Source organism: Petaurus breviceps, unplaced genomic scaffold (genome assembly GCF_028583685.1).
Source record: "Petaurus breviceps papuanus isolate PSGF00001 unplaced genomic scaffold, PetGlider_PUasm1.0 90740, whole genome shotgun sequence".
NCBI lineage: Eukaryota > Metazoa > Chordata > Mammalia > Diprotodontia > Petauridae > Petaurus > Petaurus breviceps.
In genome coordinates this window covers 1,230,918-1,253,500 of record NW_027187330.1, presented here as the reverse complement: position 1 = coordinate 1,253,500, position 22,583 = coordinate 1,230,918, and the positions used below count along the sequence as shown (strand labels likewise).

Below are 22,583 nucleotides of genomic sequence, written 5' to 3'. Positions count from 1 at the left end.
GTGCTGTTATTTCCCTTTACAGGTAAAGTGAATCTCTGAGAGGCTAAATGACTTTACCATAGTTGTATAGCTAATGATTGTTAGGAGTTGGAAGCTGAATCTAAGTCTTTAAAATCCAGGTTTGGTGCTCTGTAAGCTATTAAATACTGTTAGATACTTGGAATACATATTTAGAATCAGAGAATTTTAAGATCTGAGAGGGACCTTAGCATTCAGTCTGGTACTCCACATACCTACTCCCCTGCAGCTTTTCATTTTGTAGATGAGGAAACTGAGGCCCTGAGAGATTAAAGTGAGTTTACCCAGTGGTCTATAATTGATACTAGAACCCTTCATTTTAAAACACTAGCTAGGTAATCAAGATTCATCAATGTTGACATTAAGAATTTAGTGCGTAATTTAGTATTTAAATAGTTATATAATTTATGTAGTCGATTTATTTTGTTAATAAATTGTCCCTTTTTTTTAGGAAGGAGATGGATAAAGCAGATGTTCGTTGGGGCTTTTCTTGTTCCTGCAATGGTGTGTGGCACTGCCTTCTTTATTAATTTTATAGCCATATATTACCATGCTTCAAGAGCTATTCCATTTGGAACAATGGTAAGTTGCTTGGTTTAAAACTTGTTTAGATCTTAATTTTAAATTGGAAAGTCAAGACCCAAGCATTCTTTCTTATGTGTATTAGACCTGTCCAATTCCTTGCTCTCCAAAAAATTCTTTTTCACATCTTTTGATTAATATGGGTAAATTTTTTTTTTCTTAAAGTACATTCCTTAGAAAGCTGGGTGGGTAAAAGGAATTGGGAACCTGTGACCTTGAGGCCACATGTGTCCTTCTAGGTCCTTAAGTGCAACCCTTTCAATGAATCCCAACTTCACAGAACAAATCCTCTTAATAAAATGATTTGTTCTATAAAATTTGGACTCAGTCAAAATACCATACCTGAGGACCTAGAGGGCCACATGCGGCCTTGAGGCTGCAGGTTCCTCAGCCCTGGTGAGCCATTCTTGCCATTTTGATACCTTCACATTAGTGAGGAAGTGATTAGGTTTTCAGAGGTTCTATCTGAGAAGCAGTAGCTTAGATTTGTCTTACTTGGCTGAAAAGTCTTCAAGTAGAATCCTTGTAGCTATGGTCTCATAATCTGTCCAGCTAAATTTAGAGGAATTTATCACTAGATTGAAGGATACAGGTGGGGGTGGCTAGGTGGTACAGTGAATAAAGCACCAGCCCTGGAATCAGGAGGACCTGAGTTCAAATCCGGCCTCAGACACTTAACACTTTACTAGCCGTGTGACCTTGGGCAAGACACTTAACCCCAGTTGCCCTGCCTTCCCCCCTCCAAAAAGCAAAACAAACAAACAAACAAACAAAAAATACAGGTGATTCATTTTTAGCTGTAGCAACTTTTGGAGACCATCTGCCAAGTTAGATAAAGGTTGTGATCTGTGTTGATGTGCAGAATGTTCACATGATGAAGTTTCAAATTTATGAAGTATTGAAATCTAGTTTTGAGTTAAATATAAAACAATTCATAGTTCCCCATATTGATTAAATCACAGTTGAAAACTACCTCCATTTTCCCCTTCCCCAGTTTTTTGTTGCTACTTTTGGACACTGCTTGCTGTGTCTTTGTGAGTATGATGAGATGCTAATGTCCTATTATATTCTAGCTTTTTTCATTAATCAACAAAAATTACCTAGTAAATCATTTTTACTTGATAAGAAATAAAATCCTTTTTTTTGCTTTTTGTGATACTCTCAGATAATTAAGCAGAAAAATTTGAAATAGTGAAAAGTGAGGCTACTTGTAGATCTCTATAGTAAATATATAACCTCTGTTTTCTACCTCTCTGTGTAAAGGATCCTTTTTGTAGTTTAAAATGTATAAATTCAGTGGCATTCATTTTAACATTATTGATATACTTCCATTCAAGATTTACTTATGTGATGCCTTGATAGTACAGCTTTCTATTTTACTTATTGTAGCAACTCCTTGGATAGTTTCCTTTCCTGGATTTCCTTCTAGATAAGAAGAACCCTTTATCAAATATAGTTGCTAATATAGTCATGTTTTTTAGATCTACAATTGAGAATGTGCATGATTGAGAAGTCTCGCCTATCTCTTCTGTTGAGGTGGAGCAGAAAAATAAACAAACAAACAAATAAATATAGAGTAAAAAAACAAAACAAAACTGAGTTCAAGTACCAGGTCTGTCATTGACTAGCTTTGTGGTATGAGAAAAGTCACTAGGTTTTTTGAATTCTCAGTTTTCTCATCCCTGAAATGGGAATAGTATCAGTCCTTTCTGCTTCAGAATATTTCTATAGGGTTCAAATGCTGTGGTCCATGTGAAATTTTTTGGCAATTTGCCCAATGCTGTGCAAATGTATTGCATATGTGTTGTGTTCCTCTCTTGCCTCCTCCTGGGAGGAGATGACAAAAGGACAAACTAATACTTGTTATGCACCATGAACTTCAGGTAAATTTACAGTGAGCTCATTGAAAAGTGTGGGACTATACTGGGTTTTTTCCATAGCAGTTTGTGCCAGAGTAGATAGGAAGTTCCCCTATTTTTTTCATTCAGGGTAGTTCAGGAAATTAGTAGAGTTAACCAAATCGTTTTTGTAGAAATGAAGATTCTTGTGGTTGGCAGGAAGAAAAACAAAGCAGATAATTGGATTTGTTTGAGTTATTGATTAGAAACTAATTCCCAATTAAGAGAGACCTAGAAAACCCTGGAGTATGGGGGTTGACAGGAATATAATATATATTAAATAAACTTTTACTCTACTGTAACATTGAACTGATAAAAATCCATGGCTTTTATATGAAAGAGCTCTAGTTGTTTTTCTGTGGCAAGGTCTTGCAAGGCTTCACTAACCACCTTGTGGTTCAAATCTTTGGGGGAATCACTAGGGATTTGTATAACTAGACCAGGAGGTTCTGGAAAAGGAGATACCCTTCATATCCAATCCATTTGCCCTTCACTTTCCCACTTCACTTTTTTTGGCCTGGGAGTTTAGTTCTTTTGATGAAAGTCTGGTCATGGCCTTTACTAACCACTAGAGGGCTGGAGTTGAGCAAAAATGATATGGGAAGATTTTTAGTATCCTTTTGATTTTACTGTGGTCTCCTTTCCTGTCAGTGCTAAAACTTAGGTGAATCAGTCCCATTTTTGTTCCCTGAACTGGTAGATTATTCTAATTATCGAGCTTCTTCAGAGATATTCCTGATGTATCTGGGCACTTATATTTGAATTTTGTCTAAGAAGTTTTTCAAGGAAACATCAGACTGTTTCTTAAATCTAATAAATATTTTAGATTTCTTTGTAAAAAAAAGTTTAAAAATTTTTAAGTGAAAATTTTTTTTAAGAGCAAACACTGAGGTTTATAAAAAAAATACAGAGAAATGTCAGAGTAGGAAATGAATTTACATTCCAGATCATTAGACTCAGTCTGCCAGAAAACACATATAGAATCAAATAACTAGGTATAACATTCCCCATATATCTTAAAAGTTAAAACCCTCGTGTTATGGCTCTGCTTAAAAGGTTTTCTCATCAAGTCTTGAATTTGACATAACTGAAAATTGTATTAGCAAAATTGTTCTCAGGTTAGAATATTAAAAGGAACACTTCAAAGTAACTTTTAGGGTGATTTTATATTTGGAAAATATCATCCTTTGTGCTGAACCTCTTTTAATAACCTGGATTGACAGAGAGAATTTAATAAATTTATTCACCAAGCATATGGAATGCTACATGTTGGTACTAACTAGTAAGCATGTGCTCACAATTTCATGTTTCTTTTTTTTTATTTTTATTTTTTGCTTTTTGGAAGGCAATTAAGGTTAAGTGACTTGCCCTAGGTCACAAGGCTAGTTTTTGTGTTAAGTGTCTGAGGCTGGATTTGAACTCAGGACCTCCTGACTCCAGGGCTCGTGCTCTATTCATTGCGCCACCTAGCCACCCCTCATGTTTCTTATTTGTATTATAATTTCAAGGTAGAAATGTTGATGAAAGGAAATTTCGTTGTTTTAGAACTCTCTTCACAAACATAAACCCCTTCAGGGTAGATATATTTTGTTTTTGTGTCTCCCTTACCTGTCATACTTCTTTGCACACTGTTATAAGCTTTATTTATTGTTTGCACATAGTTTAATCAGTATAATCCAGTATTTTTTTCTTTTGTGATTAGTGAAACATGTTTTTTAAATGTAAGTTAAATGTTTTAGGGAACATTTGACTTAGGTTTTTTGGTTTTCTTGAATACCTCCAGGTACTTGAATTTGCCTTTTTTGGAGGGGGGGAGAATCATAGAATTTTAGGGCTGGAAGAACCAGACCATGGGATCATGTAACTCCAGTGGTACAGATCAGTAATTGGTCACTTTGTAATAATTTTTAGTTAAATGATAATTTAATAAGAACTAAGTATAAAAAAATACATAAGATTAACCATAGACTGTTGAAAATAGGGAAAGATTTGGATTCTAAGAAGACTTATGAGAAAGAAATTTAATAGATAGTATGCCAGAAGAATTCTTAATAAACCGTTTAATAGATAACACAGCCTGTTTGTTACACACAGCTTGTTTTAGATTTGTCTTTGTAAAAACATCTCTCAAGTTTTCAGATTTATGACTGATGAGTCAGCTTGTTGTAATTTCTATTTCCCCTACTACTATCACCACTTCTTTTTCTCTGTGTCCCCCTGCCCCCTTCTCTATCGTTCTCTATCAAATAACTTTTATTTGATGTTCTACCATTTAGATGTGCCCTTGCCTCCCTTCTCCTAACGCTTGCTCATCAGGAACTCAGTGTTCTCATGCTAGGGTTGCCTAGCTCCCTGTTGCTTTAGCCCTCCCTCCTCCAATGATGGATCTCTCTAGTATTCCAAAATGAACTTTTCCCCTTTTCTTTCTCCTTCCATCAAAACACTCATCTTACCATTAGTATTATTAAGAAAAAAAGTCTTATCAAGTTAATTCATAGTAACATATAAATGATTAATAATTCCTTCAGCTATTCAGGGGTTGATTAGCCAAAAACAAAACAAAAAAAACTCAATTGGTAGGGGAAAAATTTTTTTAATTAATATAATTGTAGGGACGTTTTTGGGCAGGGATCTGAGATATATCATATGAGATATATCATATGATATAGTCAGTAGTTACTCAGTAAACATTTATTAAACACCTACTACATGCCGGACACTGTGCTAAGTGCTAGGGATACAAAAAAGGGAGACAACAGTCTCTGTCCTCTAGAAGCTTACAGTCTAGTGGAGGAGACAGATAAGCAAACAAATCTGTACAAACAAGTTATATATAGGTTAAATAGAAAATAATTAAAGGAGAGAAGGCATTAGAATTAAGAACATGGGGAAAGGCTTTCTATAAAAGATGAGATTTTAATTGGGCCTTAAATGAAGCCAGGAGGCAGAGATGAGGAGTGAGAGCATTCCAAGCTTCAGGGACAGCCAGAGAAAATTCCTGGAGCCTAGAGATGGAGTGTTTTGTTCTTAACACAGCAAAAAGGTCAGCGTCACTGATTTAAAGAGTATGTGTCAGGGAATAAGGTGTAAGAATACTGGAAAGGTAGGAGGGAGTTAGATATGAACATCAAAAAGAAGATTTTTTTTATTTGATCCTGGAGGCAGTAGGGGGAACCTTTGGAGTTTATTGAGTAGAGGAGGTGGTATGGTCAAAATCATGCTGAGGACAGATTACTTTGATAGCTAAAAGGAGATGTATTGGAATGGGGAGGTACTTGAGGTAGGTAGACCTACTAGCAGGCTATTGCAGTAGTCCCTGTAAGAATCAGTGATGGCCTGCACTAGATTGGTAGTGATGTCAGAGGAGAAAAGACAGCATATTTGAGATGTAACAAAGTCGAAATGGGCAAGCCTTGGCAACACATCCAGTATGAGGGGTGAGGGATAGTGAAGAATCTAGGATGAATCCTAGGTTGAGAACCTGAGGGTCTAGGAGGATGATGTGTTGTCTTCTATAGTGACAGAGAAATTAGGGAGGGTGGGGAAGGTTAAGAGGCAAAGATAGTGAGTAAAACATATTGAGTTTAAAATATCTACTGGACATCCATTTTGAAATGTCTGAAAGGCAATTGGTGGTGTGAGATTAGAAGTCAGTAGAGACATTTGGGGGAAGAAGGTATAATTGTGTGGCAAAGTGGATAGGAATCCTGGGCCTGGAGTCAGGAAGACTCATATCCCAGAGTTCAAATCTGGCTTCAGAAGCTGTATGACCCTGGGCAAGTCACTTAACTCTGTTCACTCAGTTTCCTTAATCTGTAAAATGAACTGAAGAAAAAAATGACAAACTCTTCCAGTATTTTTGCCAAGGAAGCCCCAAATGCTGTCAGAAAGAGTTGGGTTGAAATGACTGAACAACAACAAAAGAGAAGTTAGGTTAGGAAAGTTAGATTTGAGAGTTGTCAGCAGAGATGATAATTAAATCTTTGGGAGCTGATGAAATCTCCCAAGTGAAGTAGTATAGAGGGAGAAGAGCAGAGGGCCCAGGACAGAAGCATTTGGTATACCTGTGGTGAGAGGGCATGATCTACATGAGGATCCAGCAAAGGAATTCTGAGAAGTAACAGGTGAGTAGGATGAGAACTTGGAGAGAGTGGGATCTTGAAAACTTAGTATCAAGGAGGAGTGATCCAAAGTATCAGTAGCTACAGAGAGGCAGAAGAGAATGACGATCAAGAAAAGGTCATTGGGAGAGGATTCTAGGAAGAGGGTGGAGTGGGTCGGACAATTCCAAGCTCTCCAGTTTTTCCTGACAAACAAGATAAAATAGTACCTCAAGGGGAACATAAAGTACCAAAAATAAATGAGAGGGACAGAACTGGGACAGAACCGTGATCCTCCTGGGATAATAGCAAAAAATACCAAGGTTTGATCCCTGTGAAGAGTAAACTACCTCCAGGCTAGTTCCACAGAAACAAGCAGCTAAGGCCTGGGACTGGCTGGGTTGAAAGGTGGCTTCAACCCAGCCATAGATAGGGACAATCACCTCCCAGATAGTATGGGGAGTTGCCCCAGAGGATTGAGGGAACCTCTGCTGAGAAGTAACACCAGCCCCAGCTGTGCTACTGAGGCATGGCTCTAGGCAAGAAGGAAGCAGCACACACCTCATGCAGTGGAACAGGGACACTACTGGATATGGGTGCTTGCAGCAGGGCAGAATTCTTGGTTTGGGTTCTAAGCTAGAGGGGAGGACTGAAGGAGGATCTGAGGCCAGAGGCACCATATCCATACCCCAGGATTTGAGGTGATAACAAAAAATAAGCTGCTACAAATTTTTATAAAGTAGGCAAAGGAGAAGACTCCAACCATAGAAAATTACTATAGGAATAGAAAAGACTGGGGTTCATCTTCAGAGTAGGATAATGAAGCAAAAAATCCTCTCCTACCCCAAAGAATAAAGTCAAATGGTCACCTGTGCAGAAAGAATTTGTAGATCTGAAAAAAGAATTTAAAAATCAAATGAGATTTAGGGAAATTAAAAAAAAAGAACAATCCAAGAAAAACAAGGAAATTATATAGAGACTCAACCAACTAGAAAAGGAGATCCCAGGATCTTAAGGAAGAAAATGACTCCTTGAAAATTAGAATTGGATAAGGGGAAACAGCAAAATTATGAAATAAAGAAATAATGAAGCAAAATATAAAAAATGAAAAAATAAAAGAGAATGTGAAACATAAGAAAAAGAGTTGATCTGGAAAACAGATCAAGAAGAGAAAGCATGAGAATAATCAGACTACCTGAATGCTATGATCAAAAAAACCCCCAAAACTTGATACAGTAAAAGAAGAAATAATTAAAGATAATTGTCCTGAAGTGTTAGAACAAGAGGGGAAAGTAAAAATAAAAAAAATCCACCAGTCACCACCTGAAAGAGTTTCTATGAGGAAAACCTACCAGAATATAATAGTTGAATTCTGAAAACCTCAGCTCAAGGATAAGAAAGATAATACAAATATCCCCAAAAAAGCAATTTATATGTATGGTGATGCCACAGTTAGAATAACACAAGACCCTAGTAGTGACTGTACTAAAAGACTGCAGGTCTTGGAACACTATATATCAAAGAGCAAAAGAACTGGGGTTGCAGTTAAAAATAATCATACTCAACAAAGTTAAATATAATCCTGAATTTTTTAGAAAAAAAATGAACACTTAGTAAATTGTAAGACTTCCAGGGTTTTGTTAAAAAGCAAAAACAGAAAAGCAACAACGCTGAACTTAATAGAATATTTTACATATAAGATCCAAGAGAAATATAAGGTAAATATCAAAGACTAATTATAAGGGACACTCAGTAAGGACAGAATGCTTAACTGTTACATGAGGAAATGTAAAACCTATGTCTAAGATTCTTATTAGTAATGGTAGTTTATAAGAAAGATTTGGAGTAGACCCAAGTATGATATAATTTTAAAAAGTAAAACCAAAACAGGTAAAAATAGTAATTATTTTTTACAAATGAGGTCTAAGAGGAAGAACTGACACAGAAGAATGAGATGGGAGAGGAAGGCTGGTGGTTCTGGCACCCTGTGTTCATCAAGAGTGGGTTGAAGAGGGTAGAAGGGCATAAAAGTCTTTTAAATTCAGAAAGAAATAAAAGGCTAAGGGGATAGGGAGGGGAGAGAGGATAAGAGAAAGATTTCTAGAGGGGTGGGTGAAGGATTTGGATAAGGGGGGTAATAGAAGGATGTTTAAATTAATGAGAATTGAAGGATAAGGGATGGATCTTTGGAGGGAGGGTAGGTTAAGTAATAGGAGGGTAAGGTGGGTAGAATTAAAGTAGAGGGGTCAGGAGGGATAGGAAATAAGATATACACAAACATAAAATAAAGATCGGGAGTAGAATTTATTAGTAAAAAAAAAAAAAAGAGCAACCATGATCTCAAATAAAGTTAAAGCTAAAATAGATTTAATCAAAAGAGAAAAATAGGGAAACTCTATGTCAGCCATATAGTGTTTTAGATTATTTATTATAATTTATTATTAATTAATTATTTATTATTATTTATTTTTGCTGTGCTAAAGGAAATGACAAGATGGTAGACTTAGAAAAATATGTAAAGACTTAGACTTAGGAAGAGATTATCCACCCTCAGAGAAACAGGACAGTATGGATAGTACAGTATTGCATAGATGCCTATGAATAGAAATGTCTGTATATGAATATGATTGTAATTATGTGTGTAAGTGTACGTATGTATGTGTATGTGCATGTATAGGTTTTATGTGCATACAGTGTGTATGTGTATGTGTGTATACACACACATATATACATCTGCACTTAATTGTACCTTCTGGGAGTGAGGGGGAAAAAGAACAATGTAAAAAGTACACAGCACAGAACATAAAGAAAACATAAAAGATGGACAGAGATGGACAGCTCTGAACGAAACCTGTATTTATTATATAAGCTTTCTTGAAATGAAAATTTATTGCTGTATGGAACTTCTCTGTTCTGCTATACACATGGCAATGTTTTTTCTTATTTTGTATTTAAGTTAATATTTAAGTTTATAATATATTTCTTAAAAAAAAAAAAAAGAAAAGGCCGTTGGATTTGGCAACTTAAGAGAGAGTTTTTAACTTTGGAGAGGGCAGTTTCAGTAGAATGATGAGGTTGGAAGCTGGATGATAAGGGGTTAAAATGAAGACAGTGGAATCACCCATTATAGACAGTCTTTTCAAGGAGTTTAGCCATAAAGGGCAGAAGAGATATAGGGTGATAATTAGTGAGGATGAGGGTCCTGATGAGATTGTGTCATCTACATTTATAGTGGACCCAGTCAGAATTGTTGCATGATTTTCTCCACCTTGATTCAGTAGCATGTGTAGCATTGAAGGGCATGTAAAGTGAGTAGTGGTGGAGGATGCTGAGCATGATCCAAAGCTGAGGCCTAGTAGGGCACAATCAGGGAAATGGTAAGAGGCTTAGGGACTGGAGAAGAGGACAGTGTAGAAGTGTCAAGATAAGAGAGAGGAGACTAAAGTAGGGGATGATGACCCATGGGAGAATTGGAGTTGGAGGTTACTGTGTGGGTGAAGAGTAGGCTTTGTTAAGGGAAGGAAGAGGAAGAGTGGGAAGCCAATAAATTTTGATTAGGTAAGGGGAATTCTGAATTCTTGAACATGGAAATGACACATTTGTGGGTAATGAAAAATTGTGTTTTGTGTGTAGCTGAGGTGGGGGTAAGTAGGTTGAGGAACTGAGAGTCAATATATATGTTGGTAGTTCCCTAGTATGAAGGGTAGGAGTTGTGAGAAAAATAGAGAACCATGTACTGAACTCATTCAGGTAGGAGGGGCAGTGACCTGGAGAACTGTAGACAACATTTGCCAGGATTTTGATTGGATAGTGGATATGGATTAAGTGAACCTTAGAGAAGAGGTTATTGAGTGATGGAGGTAGAGAGAGAACCTGAAAGTGACAGTGGGGAGCATGGAGTATTGCAATCCCCCTGCCTTTACCAGTGAGCCAAAGGGAATGAATTAAGGTGCAGCCAGTTGACTAGATGTGGTGACCAAGGAGATTGTCATTATGGGGAGCCAGCAATGGCTAGAATATGGAAAGAGTGGGAGAGGAAAAAAATTAAGATGAAAGACAGTTATATGGACCAACTATTCCAGAGGGCACAGTGTAAGGCAGAGGGTGATGTTTAGTTGGAATTTGTGAGTAGGAAAGATAGAAATAAGGAAATCAGCTGTGTGGGATGAGGAATGGAGTTTGGAAGATGACCTGTAGGAAATCAGAATCACTTTCATGTGTGTAGGGTGTGATTATGTATGAGAATGTTCATCATTGAGTGGAGAACGACTCTCCTTTTCCCAAAGCAGGCTTGTGATTGAATTGTAGACAAGGGCAACATGAGATTCCAGGTACATACACAGTCAGATGGGAGGCCCTGTTTCTCTCTTCCTCTTCCCTCTGAAGCTTGGAGATTAGACAGGGAACAATGCAACAGGAGAGGGGAGTCATACTCGCATCCATTTTGCTCTTCCTCTTCCCTGAAGGAACATGTGGAGCAGGAGATGGTCAGGGAAGTGCTGGCTCCTTTCTTGAGGCTGTGTAAACCAGGCTTCACAGCAGGAAATCATAGACCCATGAGCTGTTTTCTCTCATCTTAGCTCATAGATCTCCAAGTTTTGTGAAGCATAATACTGGAAAGTAGGGAGAGCAAGGGGTACTTAGAGTTACTGTTACTATTTACATTTTACAGATGTGAAAACTGAACCCCAGAGAGGTGAAAAGACATGGGAGTTGATTGACTAGTTAGTGATGGAGCAGGGTCTTTAACTCAGGTCTTTTGATTCAGACTCACCTCCTTTACTTTTTTGTTCAGTTTTTAAAATGTCCTATTGATATATTTTGTTTTTACATAATATTCATTTCCAAATATGTTCCTTCTCTCCAGAAAGCTATCTTTTGTAACAAAAAATAATATATGGGTGAAAACAGTTCAGCAAAACTAACCCAGCACATCCCCCAATTCTGAAAAGACACTCTGCCAAGAAGGGAGAGTAGCAATACTATATGGGAATTAGGGAGGAATAGGGAAGGACATTTGGTGCTGGAGAGAAGAACCAGGCAAGACAGATCATTTGTCTGATCTCCTTTCTTCTCCCCCTCTTCTCCCAACTTTCTGTCTAGCATCTGACACCTAAGCTGCCTCAGGCTGATTGATCTGCAACAGTTAATGAATAACAAGAACAGTAACAACTGTACAAGAAACATTTGATATTGCATTATATTGCTTTGAAGTTTGCAAAGGGCTTTATGTATATTACCTCATTTGAACTTTATAACAGTCCTTTGGTGAAAGTACATTATCATCATCATTTTACAGATGAAAAAACTGAGACTCTAGCCAAATAGTTCCATAGACTTTCTTTACTTCAAGACTAACTCTGTGTCCATACACCACAACTACCCCCTTGAAACAACTCTCATATGAAGGGGAAATACTGCCCTTTCTCAAGTTAAACCTGGCTCTTAAGACCCCACAGTTTATCATGCCACAGCTTTTTGCACCCATGGGCAAGCACATCTGTTGGACAGTTCCTCTGTTCTGAAGGGAGTTGCGGGTGGGCGTAGGTAAATGGTGCTTCCAGCCTTGGTCAGATGTAGATTGTAGGCAAAATGCTACCATTTTAAAGAGAGACTTGGATGAAATGGAACGTGGAGCTTGGAGTCGGGAGAGAACATAGTTCACATCTTTGCCTCTGACATTTATTAGTGTGATTGGGAACAAATTATTTAACCTTATCTTTTAAAATCGGGGGAATACAAGTGGTACCCACCTCATGATGTTGTCTTCAGGGTCAAATGAGTTAATGCATGTAAAGTACATTGTAAAACTTAAAGCCTTATGTAAATATCAGCTGTTATTACTAAAGTAGATATAATTTGTCTTTGACTATTCTTTTGACCCTTGGTCAAACAGTGGAGATAGTGTGAGATTGGGGAAGGTAGGGCGAGATTACTGCCATCTAAACGTTATGGGAAGGCCGATCGGTTGGGTCATAGCGGTGTAGTGGAAAGAGTCCTAGTTGGGAAATTAAAGAGTTTGGGTTTGTGATGGCTGGTACGTAACCATGACAAAGGTGGGCTTTTAATGCCATGAAAGCAATTCCTAACCATTTTAGAAATAAAACGAAGTTATCAACATTTGGCTGTAGCTTCTTATGCAGTTTTGCTTTAGTTTAGTTCTATCATGATTTGGATTTAACAGTGCTTTGCAGTCATAATTCACTGACCTTGTTTCACAGTAGCATCTTTAATGCAGTGTGAGCAAACCCCCATTATGAGATTGTGAAATTACGCTGTAATGTCATCTGGGCCATTGTCTTTCTGTAACATTTCTAAAACTTACATGGGGAGCATTGAAGGCTTTTGAGGAAGGCAGTGACATTAACTAAATGGTCTTTTGGGAAGATTATTGTGTTTGCAGTGTACACAGTGTATTAGAGAATGGGAAGACTACCATAGGGAACAACAGGGGGTTGATGCACACTAGACAGAGAAGACTAGGAAGTGCAGTGGAAAGTATTGGGTTTAGAATCAAGGGGACCCTGGGCTTGAACCCTAGCTTCAGATTACCCATGCCACTTTGGGCAAGTTTTCTCACCTATAGAATTTGGAGGTTGGACCAGATAAACTCTAAGAGTGTTCCATTTCCAGGTCTATGATCCAATGATCTCATTTTTTTCCCTTCAAAATAATTTAGTGACCTTATTTACCCCCCAAAAGAACTTGAACCTTAATTTAAGAAGGTACTGAGGGAAAGTTATGTACAAATTATAAACCTATAATCAGTGACCTTTAAGGATTATATATTTTCTACTAATCATCTACCTTCCTGAAGTTAACTTAATTTTCTTTCATGTTTTTGTCTTTCACTTGTGCCATTTCTCTAATTATTGCTTTTTGAAGCCTTGAATTTCATCATATTTTCATATTCTCAGCTACTTTTTCATACACAAAGCCATGTTAAGTTCTATTCATAAAATCTAGTTTCTTGAATATTTCTAAATTTATCTGATTGGAGGCTGCTTAAGCAGTCCAGTGACAAAGCTGTTATTTGCAGTTATCCGTTTTCAACACTAGGTGGTAGGATGGTACTGATTTAAGAGAGTACTTTATTTCTTAAGAATTCCACGTTTTCCTGATGCATCTTTCATTAGTCTAATTTTATAGTGAAGCGCTATAATCTTCTGTTTTCCCAGACATAGATTTTTGTGTTGTCATAGATTTCAGGGACTGATATATAATTTTCAGTAGTTTTAGATTAGAGAGGCAACATAATATAGTGGAAAGAAAGCTGGCTTCTGAATTTGGAAGGCCGGGACTCAGTTTCCAGTGTTTGTTACATACAAGCTGTGTGGTGGTAACCCTGGTCAAATTACTTAAACTTTTAGGGGCCTAGGCAACTCTCTTAAGATTTGAAGTTGCACAACAATTGGGAGAGGGGCAGCCAGGTAGCACAGCAAGTAAAAGCACCGGCCCCAGTGTCAGGATGACCTGGGGAATCAAGTCCGGGCTCAGACACTTAGCATCCACCCAGAAACACCTGGCTTTGTAACCTTGAGCAAGTTACTTAACCCCAGTTGCTTTAAAAAAAAAAATTGGGAGATCTGCATTGGTAGAGTCAGATTCCTTATTAGAACTCCCTCTCCCCCCAATATGAAAAACAGTTAGTGGACAGGGACTTATTTTGTATAAATATGGCAAATGCCATGTGGTTATAGGCAGATGGTATTTTTTTTGGTACCAAGATCATAAATAAGAAATGAATTTAATGATGAAAGATCTATTCAGAGCATGAAAATTTAAGGAGATTAAAGAAATGACTGTAGTAGAAACTGAGAAGTAGGGAAAAAAAACCTTGTATATCATGTCTATAGCAAAGTAAATGGTCCAAAAATTGGGATGATGTAATGGAAAGAACACTCACCTTAGAAGTAGAATTCTGGCTCTGCTACTCAGTAGATGTCTGACTTTAGGATTTTCTTCTTCTGATAATTTTCAATTTCTTTTAAAACAAATTAGCTAGTCTAGAAAGGTTGTGGAACTTTATATTTAATAATTTTATGATTGAATAGTGATGAAGTACTTTTATATTACTTGATATATTATCATAAATTGTATTTTATGTAACTGTAGACATTTTGTTTAATTTGCAGGTTGCTGTTTGTTGCATCTGTTTTTTTGTTATTCTTCCTTTGAATCTTGTTGGTACAATTCTAGGCCGAAATCTGTCAGGTCAACCCAACTTTCCCTGTCGTGTCAATGCTGTGCCTCGTCCTATACCAGAGAAAAAATGGTAAAGAGAAAATTATGGCTTATATATTTGTTATTCAGAATAAAACAGTCTTTAGAACTGTGTATAATTTGGACATTATCAAAGCTTTAGCATACTGAATACTTTAGATTTGATTATAGGAATTTGAAAGTTTTGATTTATTTCTGTTTGTATTTCAGTCCAAATTGACATTTAATTGAATTTTTTGAAATGGCATGATGGTCTCATATAAGTTGGATTGGAGAGATGGCTTTGGACCACTAAAGCTTCCCATTTCTTAATTTATATGTACTGTTGATCAGAAAAAAAATAATTGATGGCACTTATTTCTTTTCTTTGGCATGTAGGTCTTTCCCCTTTATATTTGAATTATTGGAACTCAGGTTAGAAAGATTATAGTACTGCTACCTTAATCATTACCTTCATTATTGGTATAGTATGGAATTCTTTACAAATTTTGTACTTTTTTTAAAGTGCCCAAATTTCATCTAGTGTAGCAATTGATTTGGTTGTGTCACACAGTAAAATTTTCCGAGGTCTTAAAAGCAGACAAAAAAAAAGAATTTTATTATGGCATTATATCTATTGCAACTCTTTGTGATTCAAGACTAGAAGAAATGGTGCAAGAGAGTGTGGATACATGCAGGGAAATTTGTTGAAAAGTTTTTATGCAAAACTTCTAAAACTTTTTTATAAATACTGTCCTGAAAACAACCCCTAGATATGTAGGTATCCATTATTCTTGCAGTTCTGCCCCTAGAGTTTAAGAAGCCACGACCTAGAATGAACTTTTATGTGATCAAACAGGTAACTTCCTTCATTTTCAGAAAGAAAGTCTGGCTCCTCTTTTATTTAGAATAACAGAATTGCTTGTGTTCCTTTTCTTAGTTAGGAAAGCTGTTAAAGCTGAACTTTTAAAGTCAATTTATTTTATTATAATTGAAAAACAGAAGAGGCCAGCTTTTGACTTAATTATCTTTGTGGAGTAACGTTTGGGAGAAAACACCATCTATAATCGGAAATGAAAGAACACAAATTGTGGCAGGTCCTACCAAACTGGAAGGCTTTGGATGTACGAGTCTGGTAATGGACTAAATATGTGTCTATATTTCAGCACCAGCTTAGGTATATTTGGAGAGTTTCTTAATAAGGTTGTCTTTAGGGTGATGATTGACCATGGCAATTCAATGACTATGTTTCAAAGTAATTGAAATACTTATTGGTTGGAGGAACTATCCACACTAGGAAAAGCAGAGGTCTTTGAAGTTGGAAACAGGACAAATAATTAGCTACTTATAGAACTTTGTTAACAGGTTGTGTACTTTGCCCATTTGAATTTTAGCTTTTCTTTAACTTTGGGGGAGAAAAAAACCAGTGTTCTAAGTATTTAATGAAGATTTGTATGCTGTGAAAATTATATAAAATTAAATATCATTTTTTCAGGTTCATGGAACCAGCAGTCATTGTTTGTCTCGGAGGAATTTTGCCTTTTGGCTCAATTTTCATCGAAATGTAAGTTTTAGTGATGGGTTTCTCTTCTTGAGGAATTAGAATAAGTTGGAAAATTGGGTAGATAAAGAATCATAGGACATTTCACTAGGCTCCCTAATTAAACCCCACTTTTGGGTAGGACTTCTAGCTCATCTCAAAGTTTATCATCCCTATTTTATTCAGAAATTCATACATTTTTTCAGCTACACTTTGGAGTGTCACATAACTAATAGAGGCTTACATGATTAATAATAATAAATTCCAGAGTCTTGTGTATCATCCTATGACCACAAATTCCGCCTGCCACATTTTACCTGTGCAGATGTGTTGGAGTTTCTAACTTTACCTGATCCTCTGTGGGGAGGCAGAAATGGGTAGGAGAGGTTAAGACCAGGATATTTGATCAAACCTCTACGAGGACAGTAGGCAGAAGAGCAGTATACTTATTTCTGCCATTTTGTTTAGGTACTTCATTTTCACGTCTTTCTGGGCGTACAAGATCTACTATGTCTATGGCTTTATGATGCTGGTGCTCGTCATCCTTTGCATTGTGACTGTTTGTGTAACCATTGTATGCACATATTTTCTGCTAAATGCAGAGGATTATAGGTGGTAAGTACTTAAAGCAAAGGCTTTGTTGAATTAGTTACAAATATTGCCAGGATAGTAGGAGTATTTTAAATAAGATTCAGTCCTAGGTATAAGGAGAATAGGTAAAAGGATATGTTGAAAACTTTGATTCTTAAGGTAGATTTCTTCTTCTAAGTTGTATAAAGAATCGATTGAGATTATAAAAATAAAAGCACTTGCTCAGTAGATAAAAGGCCAAAGGATATGAAAGCTATTGCTTCCTTTTTGTGGAAGAAATCCATGCTGTCAATAGCCATATGAAAAAAATGCTCCAAATCATTAAAAATTAGAGAAGTGAAACTTAAAAGCAATTTTGAGGTTTTCCCTCACACCCATTGGAATGGCAAAGGTGACAAAAAAGGAAAAATGACAAATATTAGATGAGCTTTGGGAAAACAGGCTCATCAGTGCATTCTTATTGGAGCTGTATAATGACCTGGCCATTACAGAAAGCAGTTTGGAGCTATGCATCAAAGCTTACTAAATTGAATACCATACCCTTTGATCCTGAAAGACTGCTACTAGTTCTGTAACCCCAAAGAGGTAAAAAAGAAAACCCATATGTACAAAAATATTTAGAGGCAGCCTCATGGCCTGCTAGATAAAATAACTGGCCTTGGAGTCAGTAAGACCTGAGTTCAGATCCACCCTTAGATACTTACTGATTGTGTGACCATGGACAAACCACTTAATTTCTCCCAGCCTCAGTTTCCTTATCCCTAAAATGGGTACAATAATAATAACAATAATAACAATAATTATGAGGATAAAATAAGGCAATACTTATAAAACAATATATAAACCTAAAAGTGCTGTGTAAATGCTAATTATTATTTACATCATTGTCATCATTATCATCATTATAGCAGTTTTTTGTGGATGCCGAAATCTGGATAAATTATGAAATGGCTGAACAAATAAATTGTGAAGATATATGAATCTATATGGATATATGTGAATTATAATGGAATACTCTTGTGCTGTAAGAAATAGTGAAAGGGATGTTTTCAGAGGAATCTGGGAAGATTTATGTTAGAAGTGATGGATAGTGGGGGAAAAAATACCTTCTACAATAAAAACAGCATTGTAAAGACAAATACCTTTAAGAGAACTCTGATCATTGCAGTGAGTCACAGTGCAGCCACTCTTGTTGATTTGTCCCATTTCTATTTGAGTTTGACATCCTTACAATAAACAACAATGACTCCAGAGGACTGGCTCTACCTCCTGACAGAGGGAACAGACTCAGGCTACAGACTGACATGAGCATGACCAGTGTAGGAAATTGTTTTGATTGACTGTGTATCTGTCACCAGGCAGTTGTTTTTCTTATGGTATTTCAGTTGTTGAGAGGAAAGGAAGCAAGGAGAGAAAATAGATTACTGTTAATTAAGAAAGAATAAAAATTTAAAGGGAAATAATAAGGTGAATATTTTGATAAGGCTACTCTGATAGTAATTTTTACAAATTTCATAATCCTCAAACATCTTGTGATAAGAAACAGGCAGCATTTTATAGATTGGGAAACTGTAGTCAGAGAAATTAAATCATTCTCCTTAGGTCATTATATAATGGTGAATAGAGCAAGACAAAACAGAACATCTATATTTCTAACATAATTTTTGTGTTAGTACTTTCCTTATTCTGTGGTATTATATGCATGTGTATAGTTTTTGAATAAATACACTTTTCTTATCCAAAATAGCATTTAAAAAATTAAAATGTCACAAGTACTTTTACAAAATAAGGAATACTTTATTGCAAGGTTTTTCTTTAACTGCTGTGCATTTGATAGAAATATGTTTTTTTTTTAGGCAATGGACAAGCTTTCTTTCTGCTGCATCAACTGCAATCTATGTTTACATGTATTCCTTTTACTACTATTTTTTCAAAACAAAGTAAGTCGTGACTTTTTTCTTTTACACAGAGTAACCTAAACCTATTGATACAGAACTATAAATACTGTGATTGATTTTGTGTGTGTGTATGTGTAAAAATGTGTAAAAGGTCAACAAGGAAAATCTACATAATTATTTTTATGTTATTTCAGGATGTATGGCTTGTTTCAAACAGCATTTTACTTTGGTTATATGGCGGTATTTAGCACAGCCTTGGGGATAATGTGTGGTAAGTTAAACAATATTTGGAAGCTTATCAATAAATCTGTTAAAATTACAAACAGCAATATAATAATCGAAAAGTCAGAAATTGCATTCTGTGCCATATTTTTTATGATCAGGAAGGTTGAAAAGGTCTTCTGAAGACTGTAGCACCCAATTTTAAATGTTCCGGTTTTTATTTTGTGTCTCATATTGGGAGAAAAAATTGAATAGAAACAAAAGGGTGAAATGAGTTTTATATATTTCCTATGAATTTCAGTTATTCATGCTTTTCTTGCTTCCATGACCCTCAGAAAGTAAAAAGCTCATTTATCTATTTTAGAAGATTAATTTTTCTTGGAAAATTGCCTGTTGAACTCTTGTAGCAAAACTTGTGCTCCTTTCCTAATTATCACTAGCTTATGATTATTTAATAAAAATCCAAAACCAAAGGTGTTTTTGGTATTAAGCAGAGGAGTAAATATTTAATTCTTTTCTATTGATGAATTTATTTTACTTCAGTCTGGGATTACTTTTTTCTGTCTTTTATTAAAGAAGTCACATATCAGCTATTTATCTCTGACTTTTTAATTTGTATAATCTTGAGAAGACCTAAGGAGGCAACATCTTGACATTTATAAAGAAAATGGAATGAATCTAGCAAAATTTTTTGAGTGCTTTTCCTGTGGAAATTTCATTTTACTGCTAGATATCCTTGGCAAATTCCATGGGCCCCTGCTGTTCTGGCAGTCTCTCAACCATTTATTCTCTAATAGGCTTATAGGCTTTCAGTTTTAATCTTTTTTTTTTTTAAACTATTCAGGCTGGAACTGATTAAAATGTCACCATAATACAGGAATTGTGCACTTTTATTTCAGTTGCTAAGATGTGTTAGAGAAATTGTTATTTGAAGGGAAAATATGTACTTCACTTTTTTTTTAATTGAGGAAAAAGCACTAAGTGTATTTTAAGGTGGAAAATACAGTTTTTAATCTTTATACATTCTTAACTATAGAATTTTAGATTGTCTTGAGGAACTGTCATTGGAATCATGAAAAATATTTTTAACACACTCTATTACTTGTAGTAGTATAATTCACAGAAACATAAAATTTTTGTGTTATAAGAAATCATTTAATCCAATCAATACACAAAAGGAACCCCACTACCACATATTGGAAAAGTGGTTGTTTGAATTCTGCTGGAAGCTAATAGTTTTTTTTTTTAAAGCTTCTTTGTAAAGTATTTATTTGGAAGAAATGATGCCCCAGATTAAATTTTTTTCTATACCTTTTAGTTAAAAGTGTATTGTGCATCAAAAGCCTGGGAATTTAAATTTGGCTTAAAGCTTGTCTTTATTATTATTAGTAAAATTTTCTGTTAGTATTTTTATAAAAAATTAAGTTTAATTTTTAAAATGTCATTTATTTATGGACTTAGATGGAAAATTTGTCCATGAACTGTCTTTGTGACTTGGTTGACCAGCTCTTTCATGTAGAAAACATCAATTATCTTTAGTGAAACAAATACAAATAAGTATTTAGTTAAAAATAGACCCTTTAGGAATTTTGAGCTTCAGTTGACTCACACTCAGCTAAGCATGGAACATGAGGGATAGAGAGTAGACTTGTGATTTCATTGGTAAAGGGAACTTCCTGGTGAGAAAACTCACTCTACCAGTGTAGGGCAGTATCTCCTTTCCAACTTTGAGTCTTAGGGAGTTGCCTAGGGGCACTGAGAGGAAAAGGGACTTTCCTAGGGTCAGGGTCACATCTTTAGTACCGTATTTCCCCGAAAATAAGCCCTATTGAGATTGCTACTGTAGTGAAGGTGATCCCCTGCGCTACACGCTACATTACGGTACCCTCTGTATGCCCCCCCCCCCCCCCCAGTGAAACGCACGCTGCGCTCTGAGCTGCATCCAATCAGAGCTGCAGCAGTGAGCGCGTCATCCTGTTCTTCCCCAGTGATTTGCTTATTGAATAAAGGTACATTTTTTTGTTCACATTTACCTGTTTATTAAAATTGCTGTCAATGTTCATTAAAATAAGCCCTCCCCTGAAAATAAGCCCTCTGGTGTTTTTCTGTCCAAAAAAATTAATAAGACAGTGTCTTATTATCGGGGAAACACGGTATAGATATGGATGGAATTGAAGGGAAACTTGAATCCAGGTCTCTCTTCCTAACTTTGATTCTGGCCCTCTGCTATACCACACTATTGTTAAGTATGATTCTTTTAAAAATCCAGTAAAAACTGACAGACCTGCTTACATATTTAAAAGATAGAAATTCTTAGAAAAAAAAAGTCTTTCGAAGCCATTCAGTCTGCCTTTCGATAATGTTAGCAGCAAGCACCCCAGCGTCCCCAGGGTGGCTGGCAGCACAGGTTCTTAGATCTGCTTTGCTAAAGGAAAGCAACTCAAAATGGGTTAACAAGCTTACTTTAATCAATCAAACATATATCGTTTACCTAGTTCTGGGGGAGAAGGTCAGCACCCTGAACTTTAGAATATACAGAAGTTACAAACATAAGTTATAAGAACATTTCAGCAGACAGGCTTCCAAACTGTCCAATACATACATACATACATCCATACCTAATCACAGTTACCAGAGAGGGAAGCCATCAACATCTGGGTTTTCAAAGCTCTCAGTAACGGCTGCCCAGAGTCTCATCTGGTCAAATCACACAAAACTTCTCAAAGTGAGCCCCAAAGCAAAGCCTCACATCAGGACTTACTATAGCCTTCTCCAGGCTCAGAGTATGTAACAACCTTCTTCACCCACTGCCCAATCACAAAGTATCTCCTGAGAAAGAAGCCTCCCACCACAGGCTCCAGGTGCACTTAAGCCTTAGGGGCAGGGAAGATCTTTAAAATTTACATTCCTATAACAGATAATAATTCAAATCAAACAAAATTATTAGAACATTACCAAGAATAAAAATGTCACTTGAAAATGCTGCCTCTTTAGTTTCTGTTAACATAGAAAGCAGTTTAGATTTTGACGTTAGCCCTGAAATATCCCATGAATCACTTTAATTTCACCTACTAGGATATCCTATACTGAGACATAAAATGTTAATAGGCGAATGCTGAATTCCAAAAGTAATTAATGGCATATTATTTTTATCTTCCTTTATGCCAAATTTACTTTGCCCTATAAATGCATAAAAAATTGAGCAAGGTATTATCAAATGAGGAACTGGTCGTGTGTGTGTGTGTGTGTGTGTGTGTGTGTGTGTGTACATGAAATAGATGTAATAGCTCAGATTTACATAAAGGTCCTTCATATAGACATTCTCAGTTATTAATTTTTGTCTTATTCTTTAAGATCCATACCCTGGATCACACAGTTCCAAGTCATGCAACATTTTCTTTTGATGTTTGAATTTAAAAAACTTATAGTCATACTAATACATAATACTTGATTTGTGTAACAGGAAAATTTTGCAGAAAAATAGAATGCTAAGAATCAGTAACTTTAAATCAGTAATTTTAGGGGCGGCTAG

At 36.1% G+C, this 22,583-nt stretch overlaps 1 protein-coding gene across 1 annotated transcript in view; it reads left to right on the top strand.

Annotated features, from left to right (window-relative positions):
* The window catches only part of TM9SF3 (transmembrane 9 superfamily member 3), a 77,611-nt gene that overhangs the window by 54,148 nt on the left and 880 nt on the right, over positions 1-22,583 (top strand). The window contains exons 9-14 of the mRNA XM_069067078.1: positions 470-600; positions 14,734-14,873; positions 16,296-16,364; positions 16,809-16,955; positions 18,788-18,871; positions 19,024-19,100. Of these exons, the coding sequence (XP_068923179.1) occupies positions 470-600; positions 14,734-14,873; positions 16,296-16,364; positions 16,809-16,955; positions 18,788-18,871; positions 19,024-19,100 (648 nt within the window). The remainder of the gene's footprint in view (positions 1-469; positions 601-14,733; positions 14,874-16,295; positions 16,365-16,808; positions 16,956-18,787; positions 18,872-19,023; positions 19,101-22,583) is intronic.